Raw genomic sequence first — 22,822 nt, forward strand, 5'->3', positions numbered from 1 at the left:
TCTCAGCTAGCCTCACTTATAAGACGTTTAAAGGAAGAATCCAGGTGATTGGCGAGTTCGGTGCCGTTTTGCTATAGCCAAGGAGAAGGGACGGGAAGAAGGAATCTGTTCTCACCCCGTTAGGAAAAGCGAACAGAAATAAGCTTTTCGTTAAAAAAAAAAACTGAAGAAATCTGGTATTTTATTTAATATTTGGCCAGGACAATGGACGGACTACTTAAAAATGGGAGGAACAGCAGAAACATTTTGCTTTTCTGTAGATGTGTGCAAGGAAGGGAGGGGAGGGGAGAGACGTTTCTAGCAACCCAGTTGGTGGTCACGTCACACCTTCATGAGGAAACAGCCGCTATTTCTCCTTGCTCAGCAAAGCCTGGTTCTTATCCAAACGCTGCTCTCCCCATCGGGAGGATGCCAGCTTCTCATGGACTGGGCCGCCCACCCGTCGGCATTCCTGAGAATTGTACAATATAATCTTGAGTCAGCAGGGTGGATTAGCCACTTTTCATTGGGCTTTGCACTTGTGACCCTTAAAACAGTAGAACTGCAGAAAGCAAAATGCATCGCGCACGTTTTTCGCCACAGTAACCCTTCCGTGTACACATTTCAACTTAAATACACACAATTGAAACAGCTACCATTTGTTCGTTCGTTTGTTTTTTTAAATTATGTACAAACCCTATATTTTTTCTTCTTCTGCTTTTTTGTTGATTATACATATAAATACAAATTAAGCTATTTTTTTCCTAAAAAGTGGTTATAATAGTAAATAAATACAAAATAAGAATCTGACCTTTATACTTCATGTGCTGAGGGGGGAAAAGGGGAGGAGGGGGGGTTAAACCCATATAAAATGTACAACTAAAACATGTTTAAAAATCTTTTAAAAGGAATAACTCTCTGATTAAAATATTTCTCCTCACTTTTTTCTGTAGACATAAATAGATTTTTTTTTCCAAAATAGGTGTGTTTAATTTTCCATTTCATAACATAAATAAAGTCTTCATTGGGAAAATATTAAAGTGTCAAGTTATTTTTCTCGTTTGTATTTGTCTTTTTTTGCTGCTGCTGCATTAGCGGCAACCACAGCCCTCCACAACCATATCTTGATAGTTCTTTAGTACCACTTTCTCGTTCTCATCAAGGTAGAGCATGGAGATTGCGCTCAGTTCCGTCGGCACGCAGCAAGCTTTGGGGATTTTGGAATTCACCGAATTGACCAAAGTCTGAACAATGGCATGGTTGGTGGAGTTTAGATGATCTGCCAGAGGAAAGGGGCACTCTCCGTGGCAGTAGAAGGCACTGTAACCCGGCGGGGCCACTATCCAGTCATTCCACCCGACGTCGTTGAAGTCCACATATAACGGGTGCCTTTTACAATTGGATTTAAGGCGTTTGCGTTGTTTGTGTTTCGCCTGGCGCTTCTCTCGCTTATGGAGAGGCTGCCCCTTTCCGTCGTGCCCAAAGGTCACTAGCAGAGGCCTAACCAGAGACCAGCTAGCATCGTCCCGATGCAAAGACCTGCTGATCCTGACGTGTCTCTTGGAGACGCTGCTCTCGTTGTCCAAATGGACCACTTCTATCACAAACCCGTGATTCGGCTGTCCGTGTGCAATCCACCTCATTATCGCAGGTGTGACGTCAAAAGCTTCCCATCTGCTGGCGTTGTGATGCACCACGCGGGTGTCCAAAAGTCTCGTGACGGGGTCCTCGAAGGCTTCCCTCGCCGGCTTGATTATTTCATAAATATTAATACGGTGATAAGAACTGCTGTTGGTTTCAAAGGCGCCTTCCAGGTGCTCCCGAAAAACCTGAAGCTCAGCCGAAGTAATAAACTCCCCAATTGGGATAGAAGTCAAGTTAAAGAAGAAACGGCGGGATGTCCTCCCACTTCTTTCTGGAAGCTCTTCCAGAGTTTCTGGTTTAGGGGGGGAAAGAGCAAAAGCACAATCAGTAACTTAGATAAGTAATAAAAAATACAATTACTGCATTACTGGCACCTTTCAAATTAATGTACTCATAAGCCAACTCATGCTTACTTTAGGGATTTGAAGATTCCAACCACAACAACAATAAAGGGATTATCTTGTCTTTTTTAGGTATCTCAGCCAGTGTATGAAACATGATGTTACAGTGCTTCATTTACTGTCATGTCTTTGCATCTGATCGGACTACAGTGAGAATCCCAGGTGGCCATAATGAAATATGAGGCATAGCTGTGGAATTCAAGGGCATTAAAAAAAATAACACTGGTTAGCAGGGGCCCATTGAGAGTAATTAAAAAGTGACTGAGGATCAAGGAAAGGGATTGCATTTCTTTGCATTTTTTTAAAGCACTCTACGATTGCTTTTATGTCAGTCACTTAAAACCTCTTCCAGAGGCTTCGTGATTGACAGGTTCCACAATTTTTGAACTCCCTGTTCAAAATAATGGCTTGGATCCTGCAGAAAACTTCTGCTCCAGGAAAGGGATGGTTTGTGCTGATTTTCCCCTCTTTGCTACCGACCTCCAGTTCCATCATGTTGTTCCAATGCTCTGAGTATAGATTTGCGGTGGATCGGATCCCATGTATTTTAATTACACACGTCTTTGGCCAAAGCATCCTCTGCAGTTTTACTCAAGAGGACCCTGTTATGTAGTTCTGAGTGGGTTTGGGTGTTCCTTTGAAACCTGTGGGTGGCACCTTAGGCCTTATAACCCAGCCCTGCGGACATGATGAAGAATAATGGTACACAGGCTGACTTGGACATTCAGAACTAGACTTGCCTCTGGCAAAGCCATTATCCATAACGGCTGGCAGTAGCCTGTAGGATGTTTTCTGAGCTGTGCCTACTCCTTTGCTCTTCTAGAAATGTAAAATTTCAACTACTTGATCATATAGTTGTTCTGCATGGGAGAGGCCGTGACTCAGTGGTAGAGCATCTGCTCGGCATGCAGAAGGTCCCAGGTTCAATCCCAGGCATCTCCAGTTAAAGAGACTAGGCAGGTAGGTGATGTGAAAGACCTCTGCCTGAGACCCTGGAGAGCCGCTACCGGTCAGAATAGACAATACTGACTTTGATGGACCAAGGGTCTGATTCAGTATAAGGCAGCTTCATGTGTTCATGTGCATGTTCTATACACACCGCCCATATTAACCACAACATCCTTGCAACAAAACAGCAGTTTAAAGGATGGCCCAGATTATTCGCCTCGGGGTGGGGCTTGCCCAGGGTCACTCAAGCTTGCAGCCGAATTGAGATTTGAACTGGGGGTTAATTTAGCTCAAATCCTGAGCCATTTGCAGCATGATGTATGTATGTGCGTGAGTTGTGAATGAAACTGAGAATTTATTACTCTGACTTAATGTATGCAAATCCATAATGCCACATGATATTGATAGCCTGTGCCTAATAATTGCCAAAATTAATTTTATTCTTTTAGGATAAAGCTATATGCAAGTATTCCCCACCAAAAAAAAATAAAAGATCTATTACAACAGCAAGAAAATAAGGTATTCCCCCACAGTTTATTTCAAGGGCTGCCTATGCGATACCATTTCAAACAAAATCTCTAGCAGTGCAAACCTATACAGAGTTTTAGACTAAAGTAGCTCCTCATGGAGCTGTTTTGTCAATTAGGCTGAATATGAGAAATGTGGCTAGCAAACTTCACACCCCCAAACTACCAAAACGCACAGTATCTTTAAGAGTACCTGCATAAAATCTAGTAATCGGGCTAAATGTAGGCATACTGTAAACAAATAAACTGAACCACCACACTGACTGGCTAGTGTATTTATTTTGAAGTCTCATGGGTTTTACTGAGATGCCAAGAGAATAAGTTTAAGATTAACAGCCGTGACAGGCACTACTGGTGTCCCTTTGCAAAAGCCAGCCGTAATTCACACTTCTCCTTGTCCTCCTGTGTCTGAAGGATGCCTAATTTCCTAGCCTCCCTATCCTTCTATCATGTCAATCTAAAGAGGAACTTGCATTTAAGTGCGTAACAATTAAGTAGCATTAAAGGGAGGACAGGACCAGTGGCAGCTCACCAACTCTGGAAGGAGAGCCTGCTTGTAATCGGCTTACTTCAAAATTCAGCATGCTTCACTTCTGTATTCCCATTTGCCCCCAAACTGCTTACATACCTGTGTGTGATGAGCTATCCCCCCCATTAAATAAGTCTGGAAGCATCCTTAAAAATCCCATTTAACAAAGGGCATGTTCAAAGTAAAATTTTTATCACTGTATCCTTTCATGTGCATCCTTTCCCACTATTTCCAGCCACCTCTAACCCTTACACCTCTTTAGGCTGCTGGCCTAAACCCAGATCTTTCTCCTTAGGTCGGCCCCCTCCATTAGGTATCCTGCTTTTCCTTGCATGCCCCTTTCCTCAAGTTCTTCTCTAATCCCAGCCTTCCTCTTCCCCGTTTTCCCATCTCTCACCCTCTCCTTGACATCACAAGGTATCCTGCTTTTCCTTGCATGCCCCTTTCCTCAAGTTCTTCTCTAATCCCAGCCTTCCTCTTCCCTGTTTTCCCATCTCTCACCCTCTCCTTGACATCACAGCAGCCCAGCCAATGGCGATGGAGGGTTCACCACGACAAGCAACAGCCAGGCTGTGTCAACTTCGGTTTGTGTTCATTGCCTATACTATCTTCATGGACTGTGCTCTGATATTTTATACATCTCTAAGGGGCCTTGGTAACGACCCTTAAACACAGTATGCTTAAAAACCCCGAACTTGATGTCATGATGAGGATGGGAACATGGTAGCACTAATAATTTAAATATAGATAAGGGGACTTTCCAGAAAGCTTTTTTTTTTTTTTTGGTCAAACAGGCTTTTTAAAAACACTAGATTTTCCCCCTTCTCACACAGTACAGAAACAGAGATGCATTTTCCGCCGCTCATCAATATTCCTGTTCTGCTTTATTTTACCGGACACCCTCCCCACCGCCGTGGTGCCATGCGAGGCATTGGACAACACCTGCCGCTGTCCAAATAGCTTCTGCCAATATAGCGCTGCCAGTCCCCATAGCGGTGGCTGCATGAAATCCAGGGCTGCACCGGTGGATTAGTTGTGCCTTGTTTTAAAAACGCTTGCTTCCTCTTGCACCACGTGCAGACCTAGGGCCATGTGAGAGTCCTACGCCAAGTAAACCACCTGTACAGAGGCGAGTGTGGTGGTGGTTTTATGCAGTAATAAACAGAGAAGCATGCTTAAAAGCAAAGTGGTACAAAAACTCAGATAACACCTTAAAGCAACGACAACAAACCATGTTGCCATTTCTGCCCTCAACAGCCAACAAGTGAGGATTTGAGAGCCAACATGGCATAGCATTTTGTGTCAGTCTAGGATCCGGGCAATCCAGGATTGAATCTACTCTACTGTGGAAGCTCAATGGGTAATCTGGGCCCGGTCACTTTCTGCCTTTCATCCTAGCCTACTTTGCAAAGCGGTGGTTGCGACAATAAAATGGAGGAGGGGGGAATTTAGTCAGCTGCTTTGGGGCCCCCATTGGGGAGAAAAGCAGGGGTATAGATTGCTGCCCTCCCGCATCTTTCGGATTAGCCAGACCCTATTTTTAAAGTTCACACCGGTCACACCGAGGAACCAATTATGCATACACCAATGCCACTGGATTCTGCAGACCTGAATTCAAATTCCTCCTGAGCCTTGAAGCTCACTTGTTTTCAGTCTAACCTCTGACGCAGATATGTTGAGAGTACAGCCCTCAACATACCACCACCCTTAGCTCCTTGTAGGAAAGGCAGGTGACCAATAGGGAGCCTACAGTGTGACACTCAGCTTAAATCCTGGTCATGACGAACTGTCAGAGTCAACCTCTATCTTTTTGTGGTTGCTTTTTTAAGGGCACAGATTCAACAAGAATGCTCATCTCTGGTTCAACCCAAGACAGGGTGGCTAAAGGCGGGTTATGAAGCCACAGCTAAAGACGAAAAACTGTTGGTTTTTATATGCCAACTTTCTCTACCACTTAAGGGAGACTCAAACCGGCTTACAGTCACCTCCCCTCCCCACAACAGACACCCTGTGAGGTAGGTGGGGCTGAGAGAGCTGCAAGAGAACTGAGACTAGCCCAAGGTCACCCAGCTGGCTTCGTGCGTAGGAGTGGGGAAACAAATCCAGTTCACCAGATTAGCCTCTGCCGCTCATGGGGAAGAGTGGGGAATCAAACCCAGTTCTCCAGAACAGAGTCCGCCGCTCCAAACCACTGCTCTTAACCACTACACCACGCTGGCTGAAGGGGGTCTTTGGGCACCGGAGGACTTCCGCGTTGGCAAAACAAAATGCTTGAAGGCATTCCTAAAAGGGTTTAATTCTAACGATTATGAGGACTTTAGACAAATAATAAAATCCACCATAATTGAACATGAAGGAGCTCTTTTGTTGGCATTACACTGACTGACAGGGCAATCCTATGCAGAGATACTCCAGTCTAAGCCCCACTGGTTTCAACAGGGCTCGGGCGGCATTACCTCTGCGTAGGATTGCACCGTGAGTGCCGCAGTTCAGCCAACCAAAATACTTAGCGGCCCTCAGCCCCACAGATGTATGTTAAGAGGTGTTTTGGCACAAATGAACTATGTGCGGTGTGTGTTCTCCTGTTCCTTCCTTTCGTATTTAATACACAAAGCAGCATAAACCACAGTACAAGATTCAATTACACCATTAATCTCTTGCCTCATTAAGACTTACTATTAGTTAGTATAATCACTGTTCAGACTGTTGCTTCTACATCAACTTAATTAAAGAAAATGAAATGCATATTTCTTTTTTCTTGTTGTTCCTAGCTTTATCCTATCGTTGGTATCCCCCACACATGTACCTTTTACAGTAAGGCTACAAATGTGCCAATAATGAAAACACCAAGGTTGGAAGTCTGAAACCCTTGCGATATTTTTGCAGAACAGACAACCCTTTGCATGCCTTTTGCATGCTTTCCTGTTTTTTTGTTTTAAATTAAAGTAGCTGTGTGTGGGATATGAACAGATCAAGGAATGGATAGATATGTATAGGCTACTAATGGTTAACGGTATTACCCAGAATCTGCTCCTGTTATGTGCAAAGGCCTGTGGTTTCAGAAATTCACTGTCACAGAACTGTGCTTAGTAATACTGTCAGAGGGGAGGGAGAACGGTGTCGCGAAAATGGAGAAACGTTTGATCGTTCGTTCTGACTGGGGTGCCAGGCAACCAGAAGCATTCGCAACGTCAAGATCAAGCGCTTTGCACCTTGGACAAGTTTGTTCAAGTTTAAGGAGCTTTGACAGGAGCGTTTTGCATACATTTTTCAGGCAAAAACGCCGAGAATTTAGGGAAACGGCCTCGTTCGAAGCTACGAGGATAAGTGGCGATGGTGGACCTGAAGAGCGTGGTGCTCACCATTGGCTAAGTACATATTTGCCTGTGGCTTTTAATCTGGGTGACCTAAAACCCCAGGTGCACGTGAAATCCAATGGACAGCTGCTCCCCCCCAAAAAAGTGATCAGCCTTGCTTTCTGAAGGGCTTACCTTAACGCTATGCTAAAGCGAGATTTAAATAGAAGACAGAGTCATGGTGGAAACAATGTGATTGATTGTTAAATTGATCTCTCACGGGGATTAGACAGGGATTAGAAAACCTTCCAAGTGACCCTATAGCCAACTGTAAATTAGAAAGACTTTTCTTGGAATTCAGCCTTTTTTTTTTTTAAGGGAAATTATTAGTGGGAACTCATAATTTGTACAGAATGCGAACATGTGCTTTAAAAAAACACCTCCCTTCTCTTGCTGCGGAGCAATCCAGGTGACTTCAAAATAAATGTGTATACACAGTGTGCATTCAGGATTTTTAGAAATATACTGGGTTTTTAAAAAAAACTTTTAATGGAAATTAACTATATTAAAGCGAAGATTACTAGCTATTAAGGGGAAGTGAGGCGACTTCCTTTGTACTCTTCCCCATTTTTGCTTCAAAGGTTTTTCATAAAAAGCTGTACATTTAACACCTTGAACAAAAAAATGATCATACGCCTGTGGAAACAAACTGGCCACCCACATTGCCGTTCAGTGAAACGCACAATAATGGAGAGGCAGGGAAAGCAGTTTTTCAACCAGTGCAATGTAAGTGCCAGACCAGACTTTCAAAAACGTGTTATTTCTTGAGAATGTGATTTTAAAAAAAAAAAAATTTTTTAATTTTTAATTTTTTTTTTAAATCAGGGTTTTTTTAAAAAATCAGGGTTTTAAGATGACTGATGTTTAGGGTTTGTTAGCTATCAAGGTCACAAACTGCAATCATGCTTTTGACCCTTTTCCTATTCTCATGAAGACACAAAACTTGGTGAGAGGGTTCATCAAGTTTCACAGTTCTTTCGACATTCCTGTTTGCCAAGATCTCTCATGATTTCTAATCGTAAGATTGAGCGGGTCTGTGCCAACAGAGTTTGATTTCATTTTAGAGCCAACTTCCAAATTTATCCATGATTCTGCCACTTCAGATATTATCTTAGGTGATTTGATTGAAAGCTTCCCATTCCAAATACTGTTTCACATCAAAAGCTTATAGCTTGGAAAGAAGACTCGACTAAACAGTTCCAAGTCAATGTGGGTGGGTTTGGGGCATTAGCTTTGAGTGAACACATGAAGCTTTGAGTGAACACCTGAATCAGACCCTTGGTCCATCAAAGTCCGTATTGTCTATTCAGACCAGCAGCGGCTCTCCAGGGTCTAGGCAGAGGTCTCTCCCATCACCTACTTGCCTAGTCCCTTTAACTAGAGATGCCAGGGATTGAAGCTGGGACCACCTGCATGCCAAGCAGATGCTCTACCACTGGGCCACAGCCCCTCCCCATGTGATGTAAGAACTTTTGATTTTGTCAACAAAACCGATAAGGTTCCCCCTGCAATGGGGCCCATGTATTACATGTCAGCCAAGCAACCAGGAGTGACACAAATTGCGTAACGAGGAATGCACAAATATTTAAATAGAAAGCGCTGCATCAACGAATACCAAAACGAGTACATCCACAAGCGCGGAACATCTTGGCAAAACCCTTGAATTCGGTTTGGTATGTCGCAAGCACGGGGTGATTTCCATTCCAGCTTGGGCAGGGAAAGCCAATGCAGACGCCATTCCTCCTTACCTTCATGGTGGAAGCTTCGGACAGTGTTGGCCCTGCTGGTAGCTCTCTCCAGGTTGTAGTCCATGGGGCTTGGCTTTTGGCTGGTGTGCAGGTGGTAGAGCTCCAACATATAGGGAGGGATGATGGCGTCCTTGCTCGGCGTGGGCCGCCGATTAAGACCAAACATATTGAGCAGGCGCAGCTCAAATTCACGCAGGATCCCTTCCGAGAGTTGCAGCGGAGCAGCCCGAATCAAATCGCCACTGAACCTTCTCCGGTCGCCCACCTCTGGGATGAGGCTGGCTGAGCCGCCCAGCAACACCTGATAAAGCAGCAGTGCTAGTAGAGAATGGGTCCCGGCAACCATGGTCAGAAACCTGTAGCACAAGGGCCAAAATCAAAAGAAGAGGGGTTAGGGCAACATGGCAGAGGCAAGACATATCCTAGAATAAAAGCCAACGTACAAGATTTTGCAAGGTCGAGACCTCAAAGTGGTTCTTTTCCAACCCATGTGTGGTGTGTGTGTTAAGTGCCATCAAGTCACTTCCGACTCATGACGACCCTATGAATGAAAGTCCTCCAAAATGTCCTATCTTTGACAGCTTTGTTCAGATCTTGCAAATTGAGGGTCGCGGCCTCCTTTATTGAGTCGATCCATCTCTTGTTGGGTCTTCCTCTTTTCCTGCTGCCCTCAACTTTTCCTAGCATGACGGTCTTTTCCAGTGACTCTTGTCTTCTCCAACCCTTCCTTCCCCCAAAAGTCACAATTATGAAAGGGAATCCTGACCTCAGTGGCAACTTTCTCTTTTTCACATGGCTGTCATATCTGGGATAGACAGCAACAAGTGATAAAAGCTGTGCAGGTAGGGGGTGGTTGCTAAGAAGTTAGTGGCCAAAAAAGGCCTTGCCAAGGAAACTCCTGCAGTTGAAAACACAGGTGTAAGCCAAGCAAAGACAATTCCATTGATGCATCTTCTTAGTGACACGTTCAGGAAGATGGCTCAACCCGCTCCCCTTCCCACATGGAGAATTTTGTGATCAAGGGCAAAATATTATCCCCGTGGAACTGAAATGTCCAGAGGAGACTAACACCCAAAATATTCTGCGGCTGCTGCCATACCATCCGCAAGCCAGATTTGGTGGCTCACCTAAAAACACCGCCCCGAACTCCTTGAAGAAAGGGTGGTGGATGGAAATGTCACAAACAGACACTCGAAGCAGTGCCTTCTGCCTCCTTTGAGCCGCCCCTTGTAGCAAAACAATACCACAACCATTATGTATTTGGGTGGGGGGAATCTATACTGCTAGGTGGCAGGAACTGCCCCCTGTGCCCTGTAGCTCCTGGCCCATTCAAGAACAGCTGTTCACTGTGAGGGAAAGAAATCCCCCAAATACCTGCTGGGAACAAGGCACTGAAGGCAGCAGTAGATTCTGGGAGCAGGGCCATGGGATTGCACCTTAAGGAAGTTTGCTGGCTTGCTTTAAAGAGAAAGTTGCTATGCCTCGATATGGGAGGAGAAAGAAGGATTACTGTGGAAATGGGGGGGTGATGGGAGGGGAAAGTGTGGGAGGGAGATGTATGACAAGCAGTTTTAGGAGGCGGAGTGTGCCAGGGGGACAGGTGTCTTTTTTTGGAGAACACATAAACTCTTTCACTCTTGGTTGTGAAGCAATATGCAGGGTTTTGTAGCCCACTGATTCCCCCCTACCCCCGGGCTCTGAAATGCCTCTTTAAAAATACATTTTTTTTTCCTTCCTTCAGAGTCTGCCTTTCTCAAGGGAGATCTAGTGAGTGATTGCCAAGTCAAAGATAGACGATTATAGTCAGGCTACAGCCCAACACACAGTGGTAGGCATACTTAACGCAACTGCAGGCTGGATGGTAGACCAGAACGGCTTCCGGTCTTTAGGGTGTGAAGTGGCAGATTCTCCCCATGTCTCCTGGCCTCTTAGCATTCACACAGGCAACCTTAACTCGCTCTAGATTAAAGAGAGCCTTCCCGACCGGCCTGCTTCTCATTTCAATAATTTGTTTCCGAACCAGTATAAACAGGAGCATCACGTGGGACACCAGCGAAGAGTCTGCTAACCCGGCCAGATCTTTATTGCTATGGGCTGTTCTACTCAACGCCTGGGTTTTGTTTCCAGAAGCAAAGAGAGCCCCCCACCCCACCCCACCCCACCGCAGGGGGCTTTCCCCACCAAAACAAATTTCTTTAGTTAAGGAGACCTGTGATGCCTGACCCAGATTTTTGCGCGCCTCCGTTTTTAACTGCGGAGGTTCACAAAAGAATAGTTCGGAGCATGTTTTTCCAATATTGTTTCTCAACTAAGTGAACGCCGAAACGAACGATCCCGTAGAACTGTTTATATCCTATTGAGGGTTTTCCGTGCTGGTGACGAGATTTGCAAGGGGGGAGAGAGAGAACAGTACAAAACTCACGTGCTAAAAAGGGCCTCCGAAGGAGAGGAAGACCCACGAGAGAGGAAACAAGGAAGAAAAACACACAGCAAATGTGAAGATACATAGGAGGCGGGGAGCGTTCCCACACTTTGAAGGTAGTATTCCTAACAGCAGCGCAGTTAAAAGGGGAGGAGGATCCTACCAGCTCGTAATCTGAAGTGGAAAATCCGGCTAAAGCACCTTCAGTTTCACAGGTAGGGCCAGTCTCACGGCGCTCGCTACTCTACTGGCAGCGGCAGCATTTTTCACAGACAGCGAGGAAACGAAACGTGCTCGTCCGCCCCTTAAAAAAAAATGATCCCAGAGGATGCTGGGGACACAGCCGGGACGGTGCGGAGGCCACACACGGCAGTGCCATCCCAGCACTGTCTGCGACGGGACGTTCCTACAGATCCCAAAATGCCGGTTCTTTGCAGCAGTCAATAAATAAAATAAAATAAAAGCACAGCTGCCTTGTATCTTGTCACTGTGCGGGGGGCGGGAAGGCTACATTTCATGGATCTGGTTCCTAAGCGGGCGCAGTGCCATCCAGTTGGGGGATGCTTGAAGGAGCCCGTGCGCCCCTGTGAAATGAAGCAGGGCTCTTTTGAGGCCGCTCGACAAGTGGCTCTACAGGGGCCATTGATGCACGGGAGGCTTCGCCTGGGATTGATGCCTCGGTGCCGCCTTGCCTGTTTCCCCCCATCCCAATCCTTCACACTCAACAGTAATTCCCAGTGGGTAGCCGTGTTAGTCTGTCCGCAGTAGTAGAAAAGGGCCAGAGTCCAGCAGCACCTTAAAGACTAACACAACTATTTTCTGGTAGGGGATGAGCTTTCGGGAGCCACAGCTCCCTTCTTCAGATACTAGAAAAGGGCCAGAGTCTAGTAGCACCTTAAAGACTAACACAACTATTTTCTGGCAGGGGATGAGCTTTCGGGAGCCACAGCTCCCTTCTTCAGATACTAGAAAAGGGCCAGAGTCTAGTAGCACCTTAAAGACTAACACAACTATTTTCTGGCAGGGGATGAGCTTTCGGGAGCCACAGCTCCCTTCTTCAGATACTGGAAAAGGGCCAGAGTCTAGTAGCACCTTAAAGACTAACACAACTATTTTCTGGCAGGGGATGAGCTTTCGGGAGCCACAGCTCCCTTCTTCAGATACTGGAAAAGGGCCAGAGTCCAGCAGCACCTTAAAGACTAAGGCCACTATTTTCTGGCAGGGGACGAGCTTTCGGGAGCCACAGCTCCCTTCTTCAGATACTGGAAAAGGGCCAGAGTCCAGCAGCACCTTAAAGACTAAGGCCACTATTTTCTGGCAGGGGACGAGCTTTGGTGAGCCACAGCTCCCTTGTTCAGATACTAGCTGTACCTGAAGAAGTGAGCTGTGGCTCCCGGAAGCTCGCCCCCCTACCAGAAAACAGTGGCGTTAAACTCAACAGTAAGCCCCCCTGCGGAGTTTGGAGAAGTGGGACGGGGAACACGTGCATCTAGAGACCTGTTTGTATCCTACTTGGGGGGGGGGTTCCGAGAGAGAGAGAGAGAGAGAGAGAAACCCCAGGCGAAACCCTCCCCTGCGCAAACGGCCTGGAAGTTGGGGAGGGAAGAAACGTCCTGAGTCGAAGGGGAAGCGGAGAAGGAAGGAAGGTGCCTGCGGGGAGAAGGGGCTTGGGGAGTCCCGTCCCCCCCCCCCCCAGCTTCCGAGCAGGCACTGCTCTCGGTGACCCCAGCCCCCCCCCCCCCCAGCTACCTTTAGGGTCCCGCCGATCGCCTAAGAAGCAGTAGCAGCGCAGTCGGGCCCGTCCATCGAGTCGGCCTCCGCATGGACCCCGCCGGGCCGATCGAGGCGTCGGGCCCGCCGGCAGGGGTCGGTCGGTCGGTGGGTGCGTCGGTGGGTGGAGGCGGCGGGAGGTCCCCTCCCAGGCTCCGCTTAGCTCCCTGGCGGCGGCGCAGGCCCCATCCCGGCGGGGCTCCCTCTCCGTCCGCGCGCGGGCTTCACCGGGGCTGCGGCCGGCCTGTGGCCCTCGCTGCCTGCCGCATCTCACTGCCGGCGGGCCGGGCGCCGCCCGCAGCCGCCCCCGGGGGGCCCCCGGCGCGCGGCCGGCGCTCTCCGCCGCCTGGGGGGCATGCCCCGCGCCTCTCCCCCGGCCCGACGCTGCCGCTCCGCGCGGGGGCCGGCGCCCGGGGCATCGGCGGCCGCGGCCCCGGGACGGCTCCCCCCGGCCGGGCGGCTCCTGCTCCTTCTCCGCGCAGCCGAGCCCTGCGGACGGCGCTGCTCCTCCTCCTCCTCCTCGGCCGGCCGCGCTGCCCACCCGGGCACCCCGGGGGCCGTCGGGGGGCTGCTCCTTCTGCCGCCGGCCTCCCCCCCCTCCCTTCTCTCCTCTCCGCTTCTCTCCTCTTGGGGGCTCCGCTGCCCGCCGACGGCGCGACCCCGGGGGCTGGAGGCGGGCGCGCCGAGGGCAGGGCCGGCCTGGCTGCGAACCGGGAGCCCGGGCGGCGTCGGAGGCGGCGGCGGCTGCTGGAAAGAGGCACGGCGGGGCGGCTTTTAAAGGGAACGCCGCCCCCTTTTCCAACCTCCTCCCCCCCCCACCGCCCCACCCCGCCAGCCAGCCAGCCAGCCAGCCGGCCTTCCGAGGGGTGTTTAGCGCGCGGTTCTCTCTCTCTCTCTCTCTCCCTGCAACTTTCCGGATTAGGATCAGTAACGCTGGCAGGGAGGGAGGAGGAGCCGGGGCTCTGGCCGGAGCTCCAGCCCTCGACGATGCTCCCCCCCCCTCGTTTAAAAGCCATCTCGCTCTTGGGGCGCGGGGGGGGGGGAGAGCGCGAGAGAAGCACGCAGGGGGGCGGCGATCCCAAGTTGGGTTTTGCAGCTGCCGCGATCCCTAATTGAGTTTTGCAGCTGCGCGATCCCTAGTTGAGTTTTGCAGCTGCGCGATCCCAAGTTGGGTTTTGCAGCTGCGCGATCCCAAGTTGGGTTTGCAGCTGCGCGATCCCAAGTTTGGGTTTGCAGCTGCCGCGATCCCTAGTTGAGGTTTGCAGCTGCCGCGATCCCAAGTTGGGTTTTGCAGCTGCGCGATCCCTAGTTGGGTTTTGCAGCTGCGCGATCCCTAGTTGAGTTTTGCAGCTGCGCGATCCCAAGTTGGGTTTTGCAGCTGCGCGATCCCAAGTTTGGGTTTGCAGCTGCGCGATCCCAAGTTTGGGTTTGCAGCTGCCGCGATCCCTAGTTGAGGTTTGCAGCTGCCGCGATCCCAAGTTGGGTTTTGCAGCTGCGCGATCCCTAGTTGGGTTTTGCAGCTGCCGCGATCCCTAGTTGGGTTTTGCAGCTGCCGCGATCCCTAGTTGAGTTTTGCAGCTGCGCGATCCCAAGTTGGGTTTTGCAGCTGCGCGATCCCTAGTTGAGTTTTGCAGCTGCCGCGATCCCAAGTTTGGTTTTGCAGCGGCCGCGGAGCAAAGGTTTAAAGGGGGGGGGGGAGACCAAAATGTGTCCCGAGGGCATCGCTTCTTCAAGAGAGCGCTGGGTGAGAACGGGAGCAAACGCGACGGGGGTGTTTCTTTCTCTCTCTCTCCCCCCCCCCCCGCCCCAAATAAAAATGTCAGGACGAAGTTTGGAAATCCGCTTCGAGTTGAGGCAAGTGGATTTGGGGGGGGGGGCGTTCCCGCTGCCGTTTGGGAATCGAGAACAAGATCTAGGCCATTTCTGCAGGGGAGGTTTTGGCCTTGGATTTGCCGGTCTTTAGATGCCCATTTTCCCCATCCGAATTCTCAGAACTCTACAGGGGGGGCTTCTTGTTGAGTTTTGAAAATATGGATGGGAAAAATATGCATCTAAAGAGCAACAAAACCTCCCATGCATAAATGGCCTTAGGGTGAATGTGGCTGTGGGGTCCAGTTCACCCTTCTCTACCCCCGTTTCTTGGGTTCTTTCCATCCCACCACTAGGCAATACGTCCAATCCAAGTTGGGCGTGTCTGGGGAGGGGGTGTTAAGTACGTGTGTGGGGTCTCTCCCAGGGCTTCTGCTGGCAGTGGGAAGGGAGGGGTGGCTATTTATTCCCTTCTCTTCCGATCAAGCAGGAGGAGTGCAAGGGTTTTCCCGTCCAAGGTCCGCCAGACATTGGAGCGGCCAGAAAAGAAATTCAGAAGAACGACCGCTTATAGAGACTCTGGTCCATAAGGGAAAGTAACTAGCTGGTTCTGCCTTTGCAAATCGGATTAGCTCGGTGCGGTGGGACTGAACTGTTTGCTGACTTGGGAGGTGTGAAGGTCGGAGGGGGAGAGGGAATCCTCGGGGTGCTTGGAAAGAATCCCAGAGCGGTAAAAGGATGGATTTCACCTGTGCTATATCCAACAGAGTTAGAAGGATGCTAAACACTGGCTCCTAAACTTCTTATTCAGGAGACCCCAGAATTTGGAATGTGGTCCACACACACCCCTCCAGTGTCATGCAGCTTCAAACAACCACCCCTACCTATTTTGCCTTTTGGTGTTTATCACATCCCTGTCCTACTTATGCTTTGTCCAAGGAGCTGAGACATGCGGTCATTCATCCCACTGTATTGTCTTAAAAACTTCGGCAGGTTCAGTTGGGCGAGGGTGAGTTGGGGAAAGCTGAGTCTGAATCCCCACGCTGCCAGGGAAACTTGCTGGGTGACCTCGGGCACACTCTCACAAACACATGGAGCTGCCTTATACTGAATCAGACCCTTGGTCCATCAAAGTCAGTATTGTCTACTTCAACCAGCAGCGGCTCTCCAGGGTCCCAGGCTGAGGTCTTTCACATAACCTACTTGCCTAGTCCCATTAACTGGAGATGCCGGGGATTGAACCTGGGACCTTCTGCGTGCCAAGCAGAGCCTCTACAACTGAGCCACAGCCCCTCCCATAGCCCCTCTCAGCCTAGCCAACCTCACAGAGTTGTTATGAAGATAAAAGGGAGAACAGTGTTGTAAGCTGCTGGGTCCCCCCCCTTGGGGAGGAAATATTGAAGAACATAGTAAAAGAAGAAGAGTTTTTATATGCCAACTTTCTCTACCACTTAAGGAAGAATCAAACCAGCTTACAATCACCTTCCCTTCCCCTTCCCACAACAGACACCCTGTGAGGTAGGTGGGGCTGAGAGAGCTCTAAAAGAGCTGTGACTAGCCCAAGGTCACTCAGCTGGATTCGTGTGGAGGAGTGGGGAACCAAACCCAGTTCTCCAGATCAGACTCCACCGCTCCAAACCATCGCTCTTGACCACTATACCACACTGCCCAGCAAACATTATGTCTGAGTGGGGAATTTTAACTCTAAGCTTACTGGGGCTGCTGCCTTATGTGGTCAGGCCCATTTTCCAGACTGGTGAATGTGAGGAAATTGGTCTCTGTAAAAGCTGTCCAGTGGTTAGAGAATCTGGACTAAATTTCAACCCTGCTCTGAAGAATGCTGCTGTACCACATTTCCTTTCAGGGTCTCTCCTGTTAATTTGGCCCTTTTCTCACTCTAGAAGAAGAAGAGTTGGTTTTTATATGCCAACTTTCTCTATCATTTAAGTTAGAATCAAACTGGCTTACAATCACCTTCCCTTCCCCTCCCCACAGCAGACATCCTGTGAGGTAGTAGGTGGGGCTGAGAGAGCTCTAAGAGAGCTGTGACTGGCCCAAGGTCACCCAGCCGGCTTCATGTGTAGGAGCGAGGAAACCAACAGGGTTCACCACATTAGCATCCGCAACTCATGTGGAGGAGTGGGGAATCAAACCCGGTTCTCCAGATCAGAGTCTACCGTTTGCAAAAGTCGTAATCCTCTCTTGCAGTTGGATTTCAAAGGTACACCCCTAAATAACAACCCACTGCTGGTAACTTCGGCAGCACTTGCAAAGGGCAAAGCACCAGGAGCTTTTCCACTGTTGGGGCTTGTACCCTTTATTGATGATCTACCGTGCAAGGGAGTGTTCAGCACACAAAAAGAGTTATTGAGGTTTGCAAGGGATCAACATGGCATTCGATGCCTAAGACTGATGCATGGGAGAAGCCGCTTAAAAAAATGTGTCAGACTCAGCCTGCATTCAGGTGACCGTTCTCCTGCTTTATTATTAATGTATTAAAATTTATTGTACGGTATAATCCACCTGGAATGTGTATCAGTGAAGGAGGCCATGCACATTTAAAACATAGGCCACTACTTTCCTTGTGGCTGTCTATGGCAGAAGACTCTCCATCCAAAACCAGGTGCTTTTTTTTTTTTTTTGGTCCTGTATTGACTTAACAACACTAAATGAAAATCAGCAGAGAAGTCCTCATCCTAGTTGTACAGGTGGGCCCCTTACCTCGCTTCTGTTGCTGGCTTGAGAAAAGCTGCTAGAGCGGGTAATCATTACGTAGAGCAGGGGTGTCAAACTCATTTGTTACAAGAGCCGGATATGACGTCAATGTCACTTGGTCGGGCCAGGCCATTTAATGCCAGGTACCGGAGATACCAACTTTATGGAAGACGCAGGCAAAGCCAATTAATGATATTATTTTTTATTATTTTTTACTTTACTGGGCTCACCAGCCCAGAGTGGGAGAAGGTGGGGGGGGCTGCCTCGGCTGGCTCACGGGCTGCACAAGAGCTCTCAAGGGGCCAGATCCAGCCCCTGAGCCTTATGTTTGACACCCCTGATGTAGAGGGAACGGATGCAGAAGAGAATCCAGGTTTCATTGATATCTACCAAGCTTCAGTCTTTATAAATAGCATTTAAGGCTGGGAAAGTTTTATGTGTGTGGGTGTGTGAGGGGGGGGGGTCACCTAACATTAAAAAATGCCAGGGCTCCAAAAAGGTTGCTTCTTTTTGTGGGATTTGACCTCGAGCTCCCAGTTGTTCACAAGTGCTTTTCTGCGATGCAGAATCTTTTTTTCTTTTAGAAATGGCTGCCCTCCTGTGGTGGAAATGTGTCCGAACACATCAGTGGAAACAAAAATCCCAATTGGCAAAGTGTTTAGAGCCGGTCCCAGACAACAATTCGCTTTCAGCGCTCGAATACACCTTTCTGCTCACTTTCACCTCACTTTTGTGCACATGAATCAGTCGATCAATCTCTTGGAGCTTCAAAGGTTTCAGCTGCTGACGTGGCGGGTTGCGCTACTTCCGTAATCGTTTCCCCCTACTGTGGACGCGACACGGTCCCAGTCTAAACATCTTCATACGATGACATAGATGAATGCAGAACAACCATACTGATAAGCAACAAATATATATCAAATTACAAAAACACACACAATAGTTTTATGAAAGAAACTGGAAGGTGAGGAGTCGGAGCTGAGTGGTGGGAGGCTACTTTGTGCTTTGCTTGAGAGCTTCTTTCTACTTGACTGACACACACCACTTGTATCCACAGGTTTTGGCACAGCGCATATCCAGTCTCTGCCCATCCATCACCCTCACCGTGTTCCAGAAGGCTTTGACTTATTCCCTCATTTTCAACATGACCAAACCTGTGGAGACTTAAAATCCAGAGATTGATGCCATAGACATACAGGACAGATATTTACGAAATAAATGCTAGGCAGCCACAACAGTATTGCCAGTCTTCAAGCCTTGGCTTCTGTCAGTAAAAGGGAGGGGGGACTCTTTCCAGGGCTGTTTTGGCCTTTGAGGGAAGAATCAGTGGGGCCAGACTCAAGAGCAACCACTGGCAGGCTTGGCTGTTTGCTTCTGTTCAACAGCTGCCACCCCATGAAAGCCAGTGTGGTATAGGAGTTAGAGTTTCAGTTTAGGATCAGGGAGACCCAAGGGTCACCACTCTGCCATCGAAGCTCTCTGGGTGACCTTGGCCAGTCCACACACACTCAGCCTGATTTGCCTCACAGAGTTGTTGTGAGAGGATAAAGTGGAGGAGAGGAGAATAATATAAGCTGCTTGAGGAGAAAGGTGGGGTGTATATATCGTATTTTGGCTATCGTATTTTGGCCACGTCATGAGACGACAAGAGTCACTGGAAAAGATAGTCATGCTAGGAAAAGTTGAGGGCAGCAGGAAAAGAGGAAGACCCAGCAAGAGATGGATGGACTCAACAAAGGAAGCCACGGCCTTCAATTTGCAAGATCTGAGCAAGGCTGTCAAAGATAGGACATTTTGGAGGACTTTCATTCATAGGGTCACCACGAGTCGGAAGCGACTTGACGGCACTTAACACACACACACACATATGAAGTACATATCTAACAAATATAGGTATGAGTCCAGGTTTGATGCTATGGGAAAGTATCCATGTTTTTATAATTATTGTTTCCTTTCCCAGCCAATCTTTCCAATATAGATTAGTGATGTTTATTAGGCAGGGACTGGATCGGCTCACTCAAGGATGCTTAATAGGCCTCAGGGCCAAGTACTTGATCCTCTGCCCCAGCATCCCCCAAATCCCCCAAGCTACCCCTTGCATCCTACTGGTCAATTAAGATTAAAAATACTAATTTCCTTACGGGCTATTTAGGTCGTTCCTTTCTTCCTTCCTCTTTATTTTGATCTCCGTGTGACATTGTTCAGGGCCGAACTGGCCATACGAACAGTACCATTAAAGTAAGCAAGTATCCTACTGGCTTGCCATACCCTGTTCCCCACCTTCTCTTGCTGCCTGAGAAGCGTGTATACAGGTCAAAGGAAGTAGAATCCAAGTCACTGAACTCTGACTACAACAGAGGTGCTTGCTACGTTTGTTCATCTCAGTTCTTTGGAATACCACCACTACCACGCGGTCTGCCCACTTGTACGTATTATTTGACAACTCCTCGTCTTTCTAGAGCCTTCTGTTTAGCTCAGGGGTGGGGAAGCTTTTTTTTCTGCCAAGGGCCATTTGGATATTTATGACATCATTCTCGGGCCATACAAAATTATCAACTTAAAAATTAGCCAACCAAGCCCCAAGCAGGCATTTGCCCCAGATGACCCCCCCCCCCGGGGCACGGGCAAGCAGGCAGGCATCCAACCGGTGGCGCACTCACCCACCGAGTAGCATAGGATGGTCTTGCACCAGCTGGGCGTAGCCGTCCAGCCACCCGCTGGAATTGCTCCTGCTCCACATGGTTGGGGCCAGATTCTACAGCTGGCTTCTGCTACCTTTGCCTGCAGGGCTGAATTGAGGACACACTGGCTAAGAACTCCCCCCCCCATGCATTCTGGCCCTGCCCCCTTTAACCCCTCCATTGTCGCCACTTCTGCCCCCAGCCCTCTTGTAGTACAGAGGGAATACGTTTCTCCACAGCCCAGGTGAGAAAGGGTTAACACAGTTTCTTGGGCGGACCTAGCAGCTCCATAGCTAATGTCTCTTCTGCAAGTGGGGGGGGGGGAGATTCATTTTCTCAGCAAAACAAACTCACATCTGCCTTGAATGGAGGCTATTCCTGTCTGCGGGAGAGGGCGGATCGCCAGTCTTAGATCCTTCTGAGCTAGAGATCTGCCAGGACCCATCAAGGGCCAGACCAAATGATTTTGCGGGCCTTAAATGGCCCCCGGGTCTGACGTTCCCCACCCCTGGTTGAGCTAGACTGAATGCTATCCCTTCTATGGTTTTGCAAGGCAGAATTTTGAATATACCAGAAAGGACCTGTCCTTGCCCTTCTGTCTTTATTGATTTGGTAGCTCATGCTTTTTTGGAATGCCGCTTTTATGAGGAACTTAGATCATGTTATATCTCCCCCCCCCCCTTTTAATATATAATTCTTACAACTGATGTTATGGTGAAGGTGGCGGAGTTTTTCGCAGATGTTGTTAAGATTCAAACTCAATTTTAATCTAGATATGTACTATCTGTTTATCTCTGACCTTGTGACCATCAATTTTATTATGCCAATAAAGGTTATCTGATTCCTATATAATTCTAATGCCTCTGTGTCCGATATAATGCCTTATTTATTAAGTGACAGGGATCCTAAGGCTACATTGTCAGTGGCAAGATTTATTTCAGTCCTTATATCCCTCAAACACTAGATTTAACATTATGCTGCTCAAGATCAATGGATCCAGGAGCTTCTAAGGGATAAAGAAAAGGAAAAGACAAGAGAGGTGCAAACCACAAATCATGTTTTGCTCCTGATTGGTCTCAAAACAGTCCCACGGATTTTGATGGATATGTGGTTCGTAAGCTGTGGCTTTAGCAGCTTTCCTGTTCAGCATTCTGATACAGATACATTTTAATTTTATGATCTGTTGTTGAGTACCTGGATTTATGTGGTGTGGGTTTCAAGTGCTTGCAGTGAGCACGATAATTATGTAAATAGTGACCACAAATAACAGTGACCATAGAATTTACACTTCACTGGCATTAAAATGCACACTTCAGCATCTGCTGTTGGAGCTCATTTGACTATGGACTATGCCAGGAAAAAAAGTCATTCTTGTCTTAACACCTGATACCCATGCCTGGCGCATAGGCTATATATCCAGTTGCTCTTATCTGTAGAAAGGCTAGATTACTATAATAGGATGATAAGTCTTATTAAAGGAAAATGCAACCACTGTTATGCATACCAGGCAGGTGGGGGGGAAACTATTTAGGGTGTCCAGAGATTGCTGTATTTTTTTAACTCTTCCAGTCTTACTTTAAAAATAAGCCCAGGTGTCATTGTTTAACAGTGCAGAGTTGTGTGTGTGTGTTAAGTGCTGTCAAGTCTTTTCCGACTCATGGCGACCCTATGAATCAATGTCCTCCAAAGGGTCCTATCCTTAACAGCCTTGCTCAGATCTTGCAAATTGAGGGCCGTGCCTTCCTTTATTGAGTCAATCCATCTCTTGCTGGGTCTTTCTCTTTTCCTGCTGCCTTCAACTTTTCCTAGCATGATTGTCTTTTCCAGTGACTCTTGTCTTCTCATAATATGTCCAAAGTACAACAGCGTCAGTTTAGTCATTTTAGCTTCTAGGGTCCGTTCAGGCTTGATTTGATCTAAAACCCACTGATTTGTTTTTTGGACGGTCCATGGTATCCGTAACACTCTCCTCCAACACCATATTTCAAAGGAGTTTACTTTCTTCCTATCAGCTTTCTTCAATGTCCAGCTCTCACACCCATACATAGTAATATGGAATACGATGGCATGAATTAACCTGATCTTGGTTGCCAGTGACACATCCTTACACTTCAGAATCTTTTCTAGCTCCTTCATGGCTGCCCTTCCCAGTCTCAATCTCCTTCTGATTTCTTGGCTGCAGTCTCCCTTTTGGTTGATGATGGAACCAAGGAATAGAAAGTCTTCAACAATTTCAATTTCCTCATTGTCAACCTTAAAGTTGTGTAATTCTCCTGTAGTCATTACTTTTGTC

The 22,822-nt window shown here is 48.1% G+C and overlaps 1 protein-coding gene across 1 annotated transcript; it reads right to left on the reverse strand.

Annotated features, from left to right (window-relative positions):
• Window positions 1–1,070: 1,070 nt before the first annotated feature.
• BMP2 (bone morphogenetic protein 2) lies at window positions 1,071–9,487 on the reverse strand. Its single transcript, XM_056856287.1, has 2 exons — window positions 9,133–9,487; window positions 1,071–1,915 (listed from the first exon to the last, which is right to left on the reverse strand). The coding sequence occupies exons 1-2, from the start codon at window positions 9,476–9,478 to the stop codon at window positions 1,071–1,073; spliced, it is 1,191 nt and encodes a 396-aa protein (XP_056712265.1). The 5' UTR covers window positions 9,479–9,487.
• Between the last annotated feature and the right edge of the window lie 13,335 nt (window positions 9,488–22,822).

Source organism: Euleptes europaea, chromosome 10 (genome assembly GCF_029931775.1).
Source record: "Euleptes europaea isolate rEulEur1 chromosome 10, rEulEur1.hap1, whole genome shotgun sequence".
Lineage (NCBI taxonomy): Eukaryota > Metazoa > Chordata > Lepidosauria > Squamata > Sphaerodactylidae > Euleptes > Euleptes europaea.